The sequence below is a fragment of the Acanthopagrus latus genome, chromosome 1 (genome assembly GCF_904848185.1).
Source record: "Acanthopagrus latus isolate v.2019 chromosome 1, fAcaLat1.1, whole genome shotgun sequence".
NCBI lineage: Eukaryota > Metazoa > Chordata > Actinopteri > Spariformes > Sparidae > Acanthopagrus > Acanthopagrus latus.
This window is the reverse complement of record NC_051039.1, coordinates 10,117,186-10,132,427: the sequence shown is the minus strand read 5'-3', so window position 1 is coordinate 10,132,427 and position 15,242 is coordinate 10,117,186. Positions and strand designations below refer to the sequence as shown.

The window sequence follows — 15,242 nt, the reverse complement described above, 5'->3', positions numbered from 1 at the left end:
CACACTTTTGTTATTATTTTAGTGTCTTTATGTCCCATCAAATATTAGTTATTGGTTATAACACTTGTTCCAGTAGCTTTGACAAGTCACATTGCTTTACTAAATGTTTGCCCAAAACTTTATTGACTGTAATGTAAATAATCAGTCCAAGGGGTATACAAATTTCAATAACTGATAATGAAATCTTGAAATCTTTTTACAGATGAGATGTTGAGGATAAACAGTTGTTTGTGATTAATACAAACACAAACTGTATTTTCTATTATTACTGTCCAGTGATGAGTTTACTCAAGTACTGTGCCCAATTGTACACAGTATTTCTTATTATTATTTCTTATTTTGCTCCTTTATGCTTCCCCTCCATTATATTCATAATTTTTGTTACTGATACTGGTACCAGAGTGTATGCTGCATCAGAGTCAAAGACCTGCATGTACATGCATGAAAATATATTATTATATATATTGTCAGAGAATTACTCAATATCAGATCAAGTATTCAAGTACTATTTTAATAGGTGATTTTTATGTTTACCAAAGTATGACTTATGGGTACTTTTAACAACACTGTGACTGTCAATAGAAAATGCGCCAAATCCTCTGCAGCTTACAAGAGGTACTTGGTTAAATTGTTTGATAAAGAAAGAATGCATTTGCTGTGATACAATTTTGAAGTCCACAGCCTTGGATCTGTTTCATACTTTTCAGCGAGGGAAACGTTTGGGTTTAAACCTCTGCTGCCACCTGCTGACTAAAGTGGGCTACTGTCATCATTACGTTTTCATTTTTACTTAATACTTTTCGAAAACGAGTTAAAACTTTTCATGTTTGTTTTGAAGAAATAAACGATGATTGTAAGTACATTGCAGAGGTATTTTTGTTCTTATTTTAAAAATATTTTTATGTATCAACGAATCGCCGGAAGTATTTGTTGGGGGCGGGGATGTACGTCACCGGAAACCGGAAGGGGGATGAATGAAACAACCGTTGTCATGTAACCTGTAACACCTCTATGCAGCTGGTACGAGGTCAGCATGAATTCCTATTTGAAACGTAATATGAGTTTTTTTTGTAAGTAGTGTTTGTAAGCTGTGTTTCTGACAACTGTATTAACACTCGCAGGACGGACGGTTGACGCAACGTCAGCTCAACGTCCAACGGAAGATAACTGTTAAAACAGTTTAGTAAGTTTGGTGTGATGGAATTTATGTAACCATGTCACAGCTAGCTTGTTTCAACATGAGACACACAAAGGAAAACATTTGCAGTCTATCGCTTAATGTAATAACAGTCATATATAATGTAGCCATAGTGAGTTTAAATATTAAGCACCGACTCAGTGTTTTTCACCCTGTCTCTCCTCCTAGATGCCACACATTCACTACAAAATGCGACAGCTTGGCTTCTCCCTCCTCCGCCACATCTCTTCCCTTCCTTCCTCACTGACTGTCCCCTCAGTCACCCGGTCATGCTGCCTCCACCGAGGGGTCCTCAACGGTTCTTGCCACCAGAGCCCCAACCCGGGTCACAGCTGCCAGCACAGGCGGAGTGTGAGCACAGCCCTCGGGCAGCACATACAGGACCTGAGTGGTCCTGAGCAGAGACTGTTGGATAAACTGTACGAAGGGCTGATCGGAGGTCAGCGAGCCTCTCTGGCCGAGTCCATCACTTTGGTGGAGACCCAGCATCCGAGGAAAAAAGAGCTGGCCCAGGTGCTGCTGCAGAGGGTGCTGGCCTACAGGAGGGAGCAAGAGAGTCAAAATGGAGGGAAGCCAGTGGCCTTCAGAGTAGGCGAGTGGTCTGAGTTCGAGTTTTGTTTTTTTTGGGGTTTTTTTGCATTTGTTTGATTTAATGCAATCGATCACATCAAATCTGTCACAAATTCTACATTTAGGGAGATGACAATGTTAATTTTCTGTTGACATTCTCACATACCATATGTAGCCCCAGGTTCAGTGTGTTGCAGTTTGTTTGTTTATTTGATTAAACAAAACTTAGTTTAGAAATGCGCATTTGTGTGCCAGAATATAAACTGAAATGACTTCTTTAAACAGGTCCTGGCACTAAACTCCTCTACAGGAAAGAGCCACAACAGTGTACAACTCATCATATAGAGCTGGGATTTATTTTTCCCTGAGGTACATTCTCATGTCAAAGTTTTCTTATGAAAACAAACAAACAAACAAAAAACACAGAAACACAGGCTTTTAAAATTTAATTTTACAGATGGGTCCCCTAAAGGATTAAAACTCAGTCTTTATCCACTCACCCTGATGCTGATGGAAAGTAGGAACCTGAGACTTCTAGAGACTTGGATTTAGCCAGACGAGCTATATGGAGTTTTGTTTGTTTTGTGCTTTCTGTTTTTAATGCCAATTTAAGTCCCCATCTATCTAGTCGTTAAAGAGAATGCTGCATCACCGATTTGTTGTGAAGCTCCAAAAATGTTTTGTGGACTACCTAACCACACCTGGCTTTCAATCGGCATGAAACTGAGTAGACGGTGACAGAATCTTGGTTTTTAGGTGTATGTATTCTTGAAAAATTACTGTAGTTTTATTGTGTGCCATACATTTCTCAAGCAAATTCAAAACTAAACATTTAACCATCATTTCTTATTTAAATTGCTAACTGTTTTATGAGGTTTCTACAGAGATTGAGCACGCAATAGAATTTAACACTTATTGGCTACTGCATTCTGAAATGCACCTTGACGGCCTAAGTTGACTCCTTCCCTCCAGTTTTTACGAACACAGGCTTGTTTCTTCTTCGACTCCATGTCTGTGTTCAAAACATGACAGTGAGAGCAGTGCACTGATCATGAATTTTACATGCAGTTGCTCTCTTGACCTTGTCTGTCCAACGATGAGCTGCTTCTGGTGTAGTCATCAGTGTTAGTTTCAACAGTGGTTTCAAACTCATACTGCTCCCGTTGTGTTTAAATCACAGAATCGTCACAGATGTCAGTTCTTGGTGTCAATTGTTGCTGATTTGATCTCTTCGTTGATTTCTCAGGTCTGTCTGGTCCTCCAGGAGCAGGGAAGTCATCTTTCATTGAGGTGGTGGGCAAGATGTTGACGTCACGTGGACATAAAGTTTCAGTGCTGGCTGTTGACCCGTCCTCCTGCACTACAGGAGGTAACAAGTGGGAAATTATTGTGAGATCTATAAATATGTTTATTTTTCAGGTTCAGTGATTACAATAGTCTATACGTGTTTTGATGTATAAATAAGGCTACGACTACAATATTTGTGGAATCGACAGCTGCACTCCTCCACTAAATTTTGTAAACTTTATTCTATAAACTGCCTCATCCCTCTCTTTGCAGGGTCTCTGCTGGGTGATAAGACTCGTATGACTGAACTCTCCAGGGACATGAATGCTTTTATCAGGCCATCTCCGGCCTCAGGAACACTCGGTGGAGTCACTAGAACAACTAATGAGGCCATTGTTCTCTGTGAGGGTGCCGGATATGACATTGTCCTTGTAGAGACCGTAGGTAAGACACTGCGATGTCAAAGTGAATTTCCACTGCAGCTTTAATAGTAGTTTTATCCCTAGAAGACAGATGTCTTTGAGGTCATAATCTTGGTTTCACCATGTTAGCTGTTTTTTCCCTTTTGTAATCATACATCTTTTTAAATACAAAACATACTTTTTTGTATATTTTCTTGTCCTTTAGCTCTCCATCATTTCAAACTAGCGCAAATCATTTCACAATATTTTCACGCTTTTTGATAAATTGTATGTATAATTGCTAGGACTGGCAGCAGAATGAAAATATGACAACATTTTAACCGAATACTTCATAATTTACATTGTGACAATATTGTAGGGATGATTATTGGTGCTATCCTAAAATATTAACTTTGATAAGTAATCATCAGTAACTTGGACATTATGACTAAAGCCCTATTCACATGGGAAAAGTACAAGCAGTAATTTAGAAAAGATCCCCCACATTGTTGTTTCATGCTGCACATTCCCACAGGTTAAATGAAGTCTGTATTTCAGATGAATTCACAGTAGTTTACCCCACATATGATGTCAAGGCTCATGTAACATCAGTGAAGTGAAGCGTCTGTTCTTAATAAAGTAGTTTACAGTTGTTTTACCCACTTTGCATGGATTACAAGCATGAATTTAACTCATCAAGACTAATTATTTGTTGCTGTACTCGAATATGACAACCATTGGCTGCTAATGATCTTCTCTGTCATTATTAAACATCAATAAAGCCAATCTCACAGCACAGCTGTTGACTTCTGTTCAGCACATTATGAGCCGCAATCAAATTTCATACTTATTCAGTTGTCTGACCAAATTAAGCAGATGTTAAAAGATAATATGACCCAAAATTACAGTGATGCCAATTTGCACAAGACTAATGTAATCACAGGAGCTCTGTGTTTGGGGGGCTGTGGCAGATAATCTGCAGTGGAGCTTTTACTTTACAAATAAATGGATTTAAAATCAGACGATCTCCAAAATTATTGCAAATTACTGGTAGTCCCCAGGTAATACTAGTCTTGAGCTGATAGTGGAAGGAAAGTATAGGACAAAAGTAGAACAGTATGGTAAGTTCAGAAAATGACACCACTTTACTGTAATGAAGCCTTTAAAACCAGGAAAGAAAAACAACACAGGATGATTTAACAATATCCAAAATCAATAATACAATATGTAGTCTCATATCATAATATAATTCTATGATATTGGTATAATACCCAGCCCTATATTAAACCTTTTATTTTCAATAAATTATTTCTTTATAAACAGAAACATAGCAACTTAGCATAGTGGCACATGTCCTTTATCGTTTTCTATTTATGTTCATCAGTGCGGCTGTGTATTTATACAGAATGTCTTGATAACAATGTCAGAATGACCTTCTTTTGTGTTTAACAAAATAAGCCCAATGTCACAAATGCATCAGTATCTAGTGCTGTTCTACCTCACTACGTTAAAAAAATCTTTATTAAGGCAGGATAAAATTAACAAAATTGTATTCTGAAGTCAGGAAAAATCTGATCAAACAATTGAAAATTATAACAAACAAACTCTGCAAGTATTCATTTTAACATTTAGTACACTTTAGTACTCAGTGCTTCAGACAGCGTTTGGTCAGGTTCAAAAGTACTTCTGACAAGACAGAGACCATTTACTGGGAATTAATTTTATTTTTCTGCTCTTCATACATACATGATATTGTAAAATGAAGTTGGCTTTTCAATCTGCAGGACATATCAAATCTCTGGCTCTATATTGTGTGTGTTGTTTTAGATTGAGGTTTTTCAGTTTGTCATTGATTTGTTGCCTTAACAGTACGCATCATATTTTATCATATTCTTGGTCAGTGGTGATGGCAAAAATCTGTGTTTTGTTCACAGGTGTGGGCCAGTCAGAGTTTGCAGTGGCTGACATGGTTGACATGTTTGTGCTGCTGATTCCACCAGCAGGGGGCGATGAACTACAGGTCAGTGGGGAAAAAAAATGAAACCCATCAATGTCAGATGTTATTTCAAGTGCCACTAACTGGAAGAAAAAGAATATCAAATGTGTTCGGTTGAATAATGCTCAAGGCTATGAAGCTGATTCTGATTGTTTTATTAAAACAGTTTACTGAACATTATTCTTCCCTGCTGTTGTCTGTAGGGTGTCCTAGCATTTGTCTGGTGTATTCAGTAACCTTGAAATGATACATTAAACAAACTCACGACAAGGTTGTTTATTTTTTACACATACATACATACATCACAACATACATCTTTTTCAGTTAAGTTTTAGTAGTAATGTTAAAACAATTTAAAAAGAAATTAATGTATTTAAAGATATGTGTGTCAGTCATATGCTAATCAGTTTATTTATAAGCTAAATTAATGATTTAATTAGCCTCACTCATTAGGATTAATATGGCGATTATTGTGGGACATTAAGCAGCTCCAGTGACATTTGTTTTCATTATTGTAATTATGTCTTAATTGAAACACATCGCCACAGAAACATAAAAATTCATCCGACATATAAATGATAAACATATGTTATTCAGATGAGTACAATATTCCCAACAGCTCTGTCAATTTAAAGTGTTTGAACTGGCAATAGAAAAGTTTTTAAGCTGTAACATTGCTTTTTTTGGGGAGGGTTTTCACCGACCACTTAAAATGCTTTACAGCACAAGTCGGAATTACCCATCTCACACACTGATGACTATGCCTTGGAGCAAATTCAGCGTTCAGTATCTTGCTCAAAGACACGCACAAAGACAGAATTCCTTAGTCGGGGACCTTCCGATCACAAGATACTGCTCTTCCTCCTGAGCCACAGCCGCTCCCTTTCACCATCATATGACTGAAGTTGATCAGAATGATATCTTTGTCAAATAAAGGCAAAACAACAATGACAGCTACTCCAGATTTGAGTACCCAAGCTGGTTACAAACACCTGAACTGAACCTGCACCTCAACAGGTGAAAGGCACTTTTTTCTCATGGCAAATAAGCTCAACTGCTTTCCAGGTTTTGGATCAGTCAGAAGTAGACAGCAGTGAGGGACAGATAGCAGATTAACGAAAAACTCCAAACTGGCAGCTGACCACAGTGAATCCATCCATCACTCTGTACACAGATCCCAGAGCAGATTAGGTGTCTAGACATCAGATTTATTTACAGTGTTTTGAGAAGTTAATGGACCCCCCCCCCCCATCCCCCCCTTTTAATGCCAAAATCTCTGTCCAGGGTATCAAGAGGGGCATCATTGAGAGGGCCGACTTGGTGGTGGTGACGAAGTCGGATGGAGACCTGTTGGTGCCCGCCAGGAGGATCCAGGCTGAATACACCAGCGCACTCAAGCTGCTCAGGAGACAGTCCAAGTCCTGGAATCCCAAGGTGTGTGTGTGTGTGTGTGTGTGTGTGTGTGTGTGTGTGTGTGTGTGTGTGGTGAGGGAGGGAGGGAGGGAACAGACTGATTTTGCATTTTAAAAAAATCAAAAAGGATAAGTGACAAGTGTTCACCGTTTGACCCACTGGCCAGCCACAGCAGAAGTAGTACGGCTCTGTAGACCCAACAAGCCATCACACTGAGAGGTCAGCTGACCCAGACAAGGGAGGGAGGGGAAGGATGATGATGATGATGATGATGATGTGGATGATGTCACAGCATCATGCTTTCAGTACTGCAGTGTCTCACTCCTCCCTGCATGTCCCAGCTCACCCGCCTGCGTTCCTGGCCTGTCCCTTTGTTTTCCCAGCCCAATGCAGCATCTGCCCACCGGGCAAGCTGCCAGGAAACACCCCCCACCCCCTGCTCCTCCCCACCCCCCCCCACCCCCCCCCCCCCCACCCTCCCACTCCCCACTCCTGCTGCTCTGAATACTCTGCTGCTGTGTCATGCATTTCGCTGATTAGAAGCCTGCACACTCGACATAAAAACTTGATAGGCTGCTCTTCATCGTCTCTTCTCCATATGTTTCTTTACCTTTGCTGACTTGCCCTCTTTTGTGTCTGTCTGTTTGGCCCTCCAAAATCTATAATTTAGCCACTCGCTTTCTCTTGTCTTCATCAGTCTGCCTTCTATTGTCTACGTTTTCTCAGCATGAAAGCTTAAAACATGAATGGCATGAATGCTACCTTGATTTCTAACAGTGAGCCCTAATGATAAGCTACTTTGACTTGCTTAGAATTAAAGTTTTTGGAACCCAGTATCACAAAGCATGTCTCAAAGTGCTGTACATAGAATAAAAATCACATTTGCACATTAAAAACTAAAATGAACAGCAGTAACAAAATATTCAGAAAACTCTCACTCTCAAAAGTGAGACAACACATACGTAAACACAGTAGCACATATACATAACCATGCATGCTTAGACTGAGTAAAGTTGGATAACTGTAATTTGGTATTTAGGTCAGACAAAATGAGGTTGAAGGCGGATGTGAAAAGATGTGTTTTAAGGTTGCAAACTAACAATTATTTTCTCAACTGATGGATTGTTTTTGTAATATGAAATGTCAGAAAGTTGTTTTTAAAAAAAATACCAGTGAGCCAGTGAGATCTTCAAATGCCTTGTTATCTAAAATCAAATAAACATTCAGTTGACAATGACATCAAAAGGAAAAGCAGCAAATCATCACATTAAAGAAGCTGGAACCAGAGAGTATTCTGATTTTTTTTCTTTAAAATGAGTAAAAAGTTTCATTAATTATCAAAATGTCAATCGACTGACCGACTGATTACCTATACAACTAGTTAATCATAAGTATTTCAATATTTAATCAATATCTCTTACTCTTATCTTGTTTTTGCAACTTCAAAGCACTTAAAATACATGTTGAAGATATAGCAAGATATTAGCAAGATATTTTAAATGTGTTTAGAAGGCAGGGATGATCTTGGATTATGGGATTATCAGTGGGATAAATGTAGGATCTGGTGCCTTTGAAGCTCAATCTGTCTCTTGCTACTCCTATATTAAAAAAAAAGTGCAATGCTAAAGCAGCCCTGTGTTGTCCTTTCAGTCAAGTTACAGCTTTCATGAAAGGTTAAGGTAAAGGTTTATAAAGAGAAAAAACTCTTCACAGTGATGGGGATTACCCAGAAAAGTGGGGGCATTGTTTCTGGAAGAACACTTTATTTTAATTAATTTCTTTAATTGCTGTGGGCACAACTAACACACCTACAGCCGACTCCATTCTTCTAGGGTGGAGGCAGAAATCCCAGACATATACGACCTCATAAATGTATCTGAATAGACACCAGAAGGATTGTATCTTCTTACTTTTTTTCATTCTGAACTAGCCCTCACATAATTGCAGAACGTGCAGTACGGTTAGTCTCACAAAGTTTGATTTCCTGTTTTTGCATCAGACTCAAATCAGATCCCTGTAAAATGATTAACTTAATGATGTAATTAGAGGATTCATAATTGGCTGTTGATCACAGGCCTCCAGTATTTATCAGGCTTGTCACATTCAACCTCTCCGATTGCCAGTTGATGTCAAATTATCTCCAAATGATACATGTAATTTCATTACACTTTAGCAGTCTGGAGATTGTTGAGCATTTGTGGGGATCAACACTGAGGTCTTCTCTCGTCTCTCCTCCAGACTCCCTTTTCTCGTTTTACATTCACAGGACAGAAGGTTAACTTTTATGTAAGCACCTTTATAAGTCATAAATGTATGTATGGTCCACTCGCTTATGGTCTCGTTTGCATATGTAGGTCATATAGAGGCATCAGTGTTAAACTGAGATGGTAATAACTTTTAAACCCCTTGTATTATGTTAAACTATGCCATCCAAACAAGGATAACAATACCATGACAACGGTTAGGACATATCTGAGTAGATTTCTTCATGTTTTCTTTCCCCATTTCGTCCTATTGGACAGAAACAGGAAGCAAGAAGAGGAATAAAATGGTTTGACATGCAACAACAGTTTTTCGGCTGTTATCAAACGTTGTAGTTATCTCTATCAGCCGTTTGGCTACCGGGATAACTTGAATGAATGCCCTGACTTTTTTTTGTGTTCATTAAGCTGAGGCACTTTCACTTCTGTGTCTGCTTTGATTGTGAACGTTGCCCTGAATTTCATCATGTGCTCTTGAAACTGTAGCAAGCCCTGACAAGAGACATGGAGTCACTTGTACTTAACACATAAGTGACATTCATCCCCAGGTTTCATGTGGAACAAGGTGTTACTAGGAGGCAGATACTCACACTTTTTGTGAAGTGATATGACAGCTTCTTGGGGGATGGAAGTACATCACTAAAAACATCTGCACCTTTTTGATTCCGTCTTTGTCAAGAGGAAACTAAACTGTTTGGTTTTGCAGTGTAGAAAGTTTTTTCTTTTACAGCATGTACCACAAAGCACATTAATCAACAATGACATTTTAAAAAAATCAATGTAAATGTGTCAGATTTAGTGCTAATTTGTACCTTTATACTCGATACAACTTGATAAGGGACTTAAGATGATAAATAAAAACATTATACAAAGTGAAGTCACAATAAATAGAAGCACAAAAATTCACACATGCATCCTGCACTCAGGTGGTGCGCGCCTCCTCACACACCAGTGAGGGCATCCCGGAGGTCTGGGCCAAGATGGAGTCATACCGGGACGCAATGCTAGCCAGCGGGGAATTCCAGGGCCGGCGGAGGGCCCAGCAGAAGGTTTGGATGTGGAGCTTGATCCAAGAGAACGTCCTCCTTCATTTCCAGAATCACCCCAGTGTCAGAGACGCTCTACCCCACCTCGAGGAGCGGGTCACCAAAGGAGCCACCTCCCCAGGCCTGGCTGCTGACCTGCTTATCAAAGCCTTCTCATCATCATAGTGAACAATGGGGCAGCTCGGCAGGAGAAGGATGGATGCCTTGTGGCTGATCAGGGCCACTCAGTGCCAGTGAAAGCCAGCACAGCAGGAGAATGTGTGATCTTGACTCCGTGGTTTGCACAAAAAGAAGCCATCTTACTCTTTTTGGACTTGATTTGAAATTTAGAACACCTAAGATAGAAATCAGCCCTCCACAGTTTCTGCATGCTTACATCCCAATCAGGGAAGAGCTGAGAGAGCTGACAGTGGGCGCTTCTTGCCTTTTAAGCTACAAGACACATCGAGCTTTGGGACAGAGGACAGCAAAATAAAACATTTCAAATGGTTTTACAGTGGTGTGAGGTATCTGATGGTCTGGGTTTCTGCAGCAGATACTATAGATATTCTTCGTGAGCAGGAACACTACTGATATATGATCAATAATACAAACTGTTTGTTACTTTGATTGGGAGTGATCCATTTTGGTATTGGTATCAAGTGCTGAAATTGACGTAATTCACTTCACAATTAAATTCAGATGTATGACTGACATTATCAATCCACTGATGTACTGATCCAGATTCCATAGTCTGATTGATTGGTTGTCAATTTCCCATCTACAAAATCTACATAAAAATAGTTGATGGGTTGCTGTGCACTTGATTTTTTTCTTTTTTTCCAAGTCTTTCCAGACATGGTTCAAATAGGTCAAATAAATTGTTTTGAAATACATTTAAATTTAATTGCATTTTTGTACATTTTGCTCTTTTGATAGCAATCATGCCGCCTTATACATAAAACCAATAATAATGATGATAATAATGTTAGAATTCATGCAAAAAGATCTCTGGTGTCAGTGTTGGCAGATATCCAAGTTCGGGTAACTGAAACTGAAAAGAAGTTGAGTTGTGCAACTGTGTTTGTAACCCAGAAAGAAGAGTGTGATGAAAAGATCAGGCTGAGAGAGATGGGATTTGTTACAATACCGTCTTTCTTATTTGAACTTCTGTGGACATTGCTTTGATAACAAACACCAATTTTCTGTGGGAAAAGCCACTGGACCTTCAAAATATGTTTTATTCACCTTTTTTTTTTCTGTGTTGAATATTATATGAAAAGAATGATGTGAATCTTAAATGGATAAATGAATAACATTAAATCTGTCAGTACAGCTGGCCAAGCTCCTCTCTCTCTCCTCGTGTTTGCTCACGCTATGAAAAAAAGGGCGAGTGATTAATGTTACCTCGACGAATATTAGTCCTGAGATTTGTCAAAGATGTAATGAAATTTTGCTGCACTCTGGAGCCAGAAATGTCAGTGCTAGGTATCCTCCGAACGAGTCAGCCGCACAGTAACTTCTAATTCAGGCACGATTTAATATTGTTAGAATTACCTTCATAATGCGCTGCACTCCTGGACACCACCAGAGAACTACAGACAAAGAGGAGAAGTCACACACTCGGAACTCTGCGGCAGCTACTTTTATTAATTTAAACAGACATGCTGCTTCATTCAGGGTGAAGAAGCTCCAGACTCCTGTGTCGCTGACACATGCTTGTATCATCTATACAAGGGTATTTCCCTTATATCCCAGTATAAGTATATGACTAAGGGTGACAAATAGTAATTTGGTCTATTCAAATCAGAAACAAATTTGAAAAATTACGCCTCACAATTCCTACAGCCAAAGCTGACACCTAAATTCATCTGCGTTTATCCAACCATCAGCTCAATACCGCCCAGTAAATTATGCAACAAATCCTTGCATAGAAGCTGGAACCAGACAAGATGTTGGCATTTTTGTATGATTAATGACTGAAATGACAGTTATCATAATGAATACCTTTTCTATAGATGGACTCAGTTTGTTGCAGATAAAGTTGGACAGGGCAATATATTGATTTCATGGTAGGAGACTATACAGTATATTGTCTTAGAGTTTGGACATCTTCATATGTTGATATGGTTCAAGTCTGTAGTTAGTTTTAAAGGCTGAATTACACTAAAGTGATGCAATTTTCTGAACTTACCAGGCTGTTCTCCTTGTTCTAATTCCTGACTTTTACACTTAATATTTTGTGAAAGTAGTGTGGTAGTGTGAAATAGTCATCCCTACAGCATTTTCCCAGAAATGATATCAAGGTATGAAAGAAGAAAGGTGACAGTAATACCACAAAAATTAGATGGTGAAATGCATCAGATTTGTTGAGTACACATAATAATCCAGGAAATATAAAAACAATTCAAGTCAAAGCTTTTTTCATTCAACAGCTGAAGAGCTCAGTGTTGTGGAAAATGGGGCATTCAAGGGTTGAGGAAGAAGATATTTCTGCAGAAAGACTGTAGTGGCAGGGCGTTGAACCAATCATGTTGCTTTCCTGAACTTTTTGTACCTTCAAGACAATGCTGCAGACGCGACTTGAAGCCAGTCCATTAAAAGTTATATCCAGATTCTAAACATTCCAGGTCTGCGACAAACAGCAAAGACTGGATTTGATATTGTAAAGTATTGATGAGAATGGACATGGACCCCCTGTGGGTGTGAGTTTCTTCAGCCACTAGAGGTCTCCCAAATTCCACTCAGACCTGGCTTCATTATCTTAATGACTGGGCCCTCGGTGCCAACCACCCTCCCCTTCATAACGCCCCCGCCTCCTGCCCTCCATCCATTCTTCATCGAGGTTGCCTAGGGTGCCAGGTCACTCAGAGGTGAGGACATCAGCAGCTGCCACTCTCCTGGAGCACAGGCTGTACTGTAGTCCTCGCCCCTGAGTGCCAAACCGTCGTCGGCTATTCTCAATCCTCACTGAAAAACACAAAGTGGCGACGCTGAGCGGGTACAGTACAGAGCACAGAGCAGGAGGGTTGAGTGTGTGGCTGTACGCCTTTTCAACCTCAACCCTCTCTTTGGAAACAGCCTATATTTCAAGGGGGGGGAGAGAAAACGAGGTGAATTCAATACTAATCCACGGTCGTCATTTGCTGGTGTGCTTTGGAGAAAATACGGAGCCTGAGCCCCCTCCCCGACCGCTGGACACGCTCCCAGGTCGCTGCTCGTTTGCTCCCGCCTGCGTACAAGAGGAAGAATGCCCCTTGAATGCAGATGGATTCATTAGGTCTGAGTAACACCCTTCTCCTCCATCATGCTGACACAAACACATACACGCCGTAGCCGCTCTGGCTTTGCTGAAAGGGAACAGTGAGTTCTGCAGCTCTGGACACAGTCCACGCACACACACACCGACACGCGCACGCAGGCATATATGTACACACACAGTTGTCTCCAGTGTAAACAACACCATGCGGTTTCACTGAGGAAGATTAACTCAAATGCTGCCGGATCGTGTTCGGCCATTTTAGCCTAAGCATGGGGAATCATCCACATGTGTTAGGCATTTCGCTGGATCTCTCGAATGTAAGCAGAGGACAGAGACTGGCTCTTTGATGAGGTTTCTTCTTGTTTAATCGAGGGGGCTTGCATTGACAGCCTTTTCTTTGTGTCAGCAGTCTGAAGTCAGAATGCTTTCCTGGCTCGGGAAAAAACAAAACGGTGCCCTCATACTGTTGTAATAAATCCCCAAAACTCAGCTTCCCCCCCCCCTCCCGACGCCTCAAACTCTGAACAATGGGGCCTCAGCGAATGTCAGTAAAGAAAGCGAGCGTTTTTCGTTGTGCTGACAGGAGCCTGTGTTTTCCCTTCTTGTTGGTTGTGTCGGTGTTATAGCTGGGTTGCTTTCTGGTCCGTCCCAGAGCGTGAGGGAAGGCCTGACACTGGCCCCTCACACTGGGCTTGATTTGGGAGCCCTGTGTGTGAGTGTGTGACAACCAGTCATGGGCTGCTGATCCACAAAGCCTCACCCCGCCCCTGCCGTGTTTGCTCCGCTCCTCACACACAAGCACATGCCACCACGCTCACCCACCCACCCCCTTCCACACACGTGAACAAAACCCCTCCTACACATCTTGTACATACATACAAGCCATCCATCCCGTGTCACACGCACATGAACCCTCGCTCGCCGCCTTGCCTTTTTCTCTCGCCCACCCCGGCCGCTCTGCTCCGACTCGGCTGGCTGCACTGCTGTCTCTCTGTAGTGACAGATGAGTGTGTGAGAAGCATTTCCTCCAGGCTCGGGGCTCGCTTTCAAAAGACGGCTGCAAAACGATACAAGGAGCCACACGCTAATGGGGTTGGAGAGCTGCAGCGAAGCCTTCAGTGTGTGTGTGTGTGCGTGTGTGTGTGTGTGTATGAGAGTGAGCACACGCTTGTACGTTGTAACACCCCACTCATTATGCTGCTCTGATGGGTCACTGTGCAGCCTCTTTATAAGAAGACCCTTATGGCGACATGTCTTATTATATCAACTGCTGAGATGGATGTTAATACCAGGCTGCACTGTGCATGCTGCGTGCTCTCTAGCCTGTGGAGTGATGAGACGTGGTCGGTATTCGGAGTGCGTCTCATTGCATGGGCTAATTCTATTTAACCTGGCAAAGTCTGCTAGATGGTACGGTCAGAATGCCCCAAGGAGGCCGGTATGTACCTCTGCTTTATTACCCACCTGAGGAGGCTCGCTCTCCCACACATGTACACTCCACTGTTTGCTATGTGTAATTTACTGGGCAGCCTGTGGGCCAGGCCTTCATCTGCAGGAAGGCGCGAATAGAGCCTTGGCGCCAGTAATTGGACTTTAGAACTGATTGGGGAACTTGATTGACCCCCGGTAATGGATTTGAGTGAATAATTATTTGTAGTTATGGTTGGAAGATGATATCAGGGAGAGAGAGACCAATCCCACCAGTGTGACTCACCCCTGCCGCCAGAGCAGAACGCTGCCAGCACTCAATTAATGAAATCCAGCTGCTCAGACTCCCCACGTGTAGTGGCTGATCAAAAAAACACACAGGGGTCTGGTCAGAAAAAGGG

At 41.2% G+C, this 15,242-nt stretch overlaps 1 protein-coding gene across 8 annotated transcripts in view; it reads left to right on the top strand.

Moving 5' to 3' along the window:
• The first annotated feature begins 869 nt into the window (after nt 1–869).
• Nucleotides 870–15,242, top strand: part of mmaa (metabolism of cobalamin associated A) — a 36,320-nt gene continuing 21,947 nt past the window's right edge. The window contains exons 1-8 of one of the 8 annotated variants that reach the window (XM_037116690.1): nt 937–1,027; nt 1,122–1,183; nt 1,367–1,790; nt 3,015–3,137; nt 3,329–3,499; nt 5,391–5,476; nt 6,737–6,886; nt 10,053–11,500. In XM_037116690.1, the coding sequence (XP_036972585.1) occupies nt 1,367–1,790; nt 3,015–3,137; nt 3,329–3,499; nt 5,391–5,476; nt 6,737–6,886; nt 10,053–10,337 (1,239 nt within the window). In that variant the 5' untranslated portion in view covers nt 937–1,027; nt 1,122–1,183 and the 3' untranslated portion in view covers nt 10,338–11,500. Of the gene's footprint in view, nt 1,184–1,223; nt 1,281–1,366; nt 1,791–3,014; nt 3,138–3,328; nt 3,500–5,390; nt 5,477–6,736; nt 6,887–10,052; nt 11,501–15,242 lie in introns of those variants that run through there. The other 7 variants (XM_037116672.1, XM_037116665.1, XM_037116700.1 and 4 more) reach the window with 7 other exon arrangements.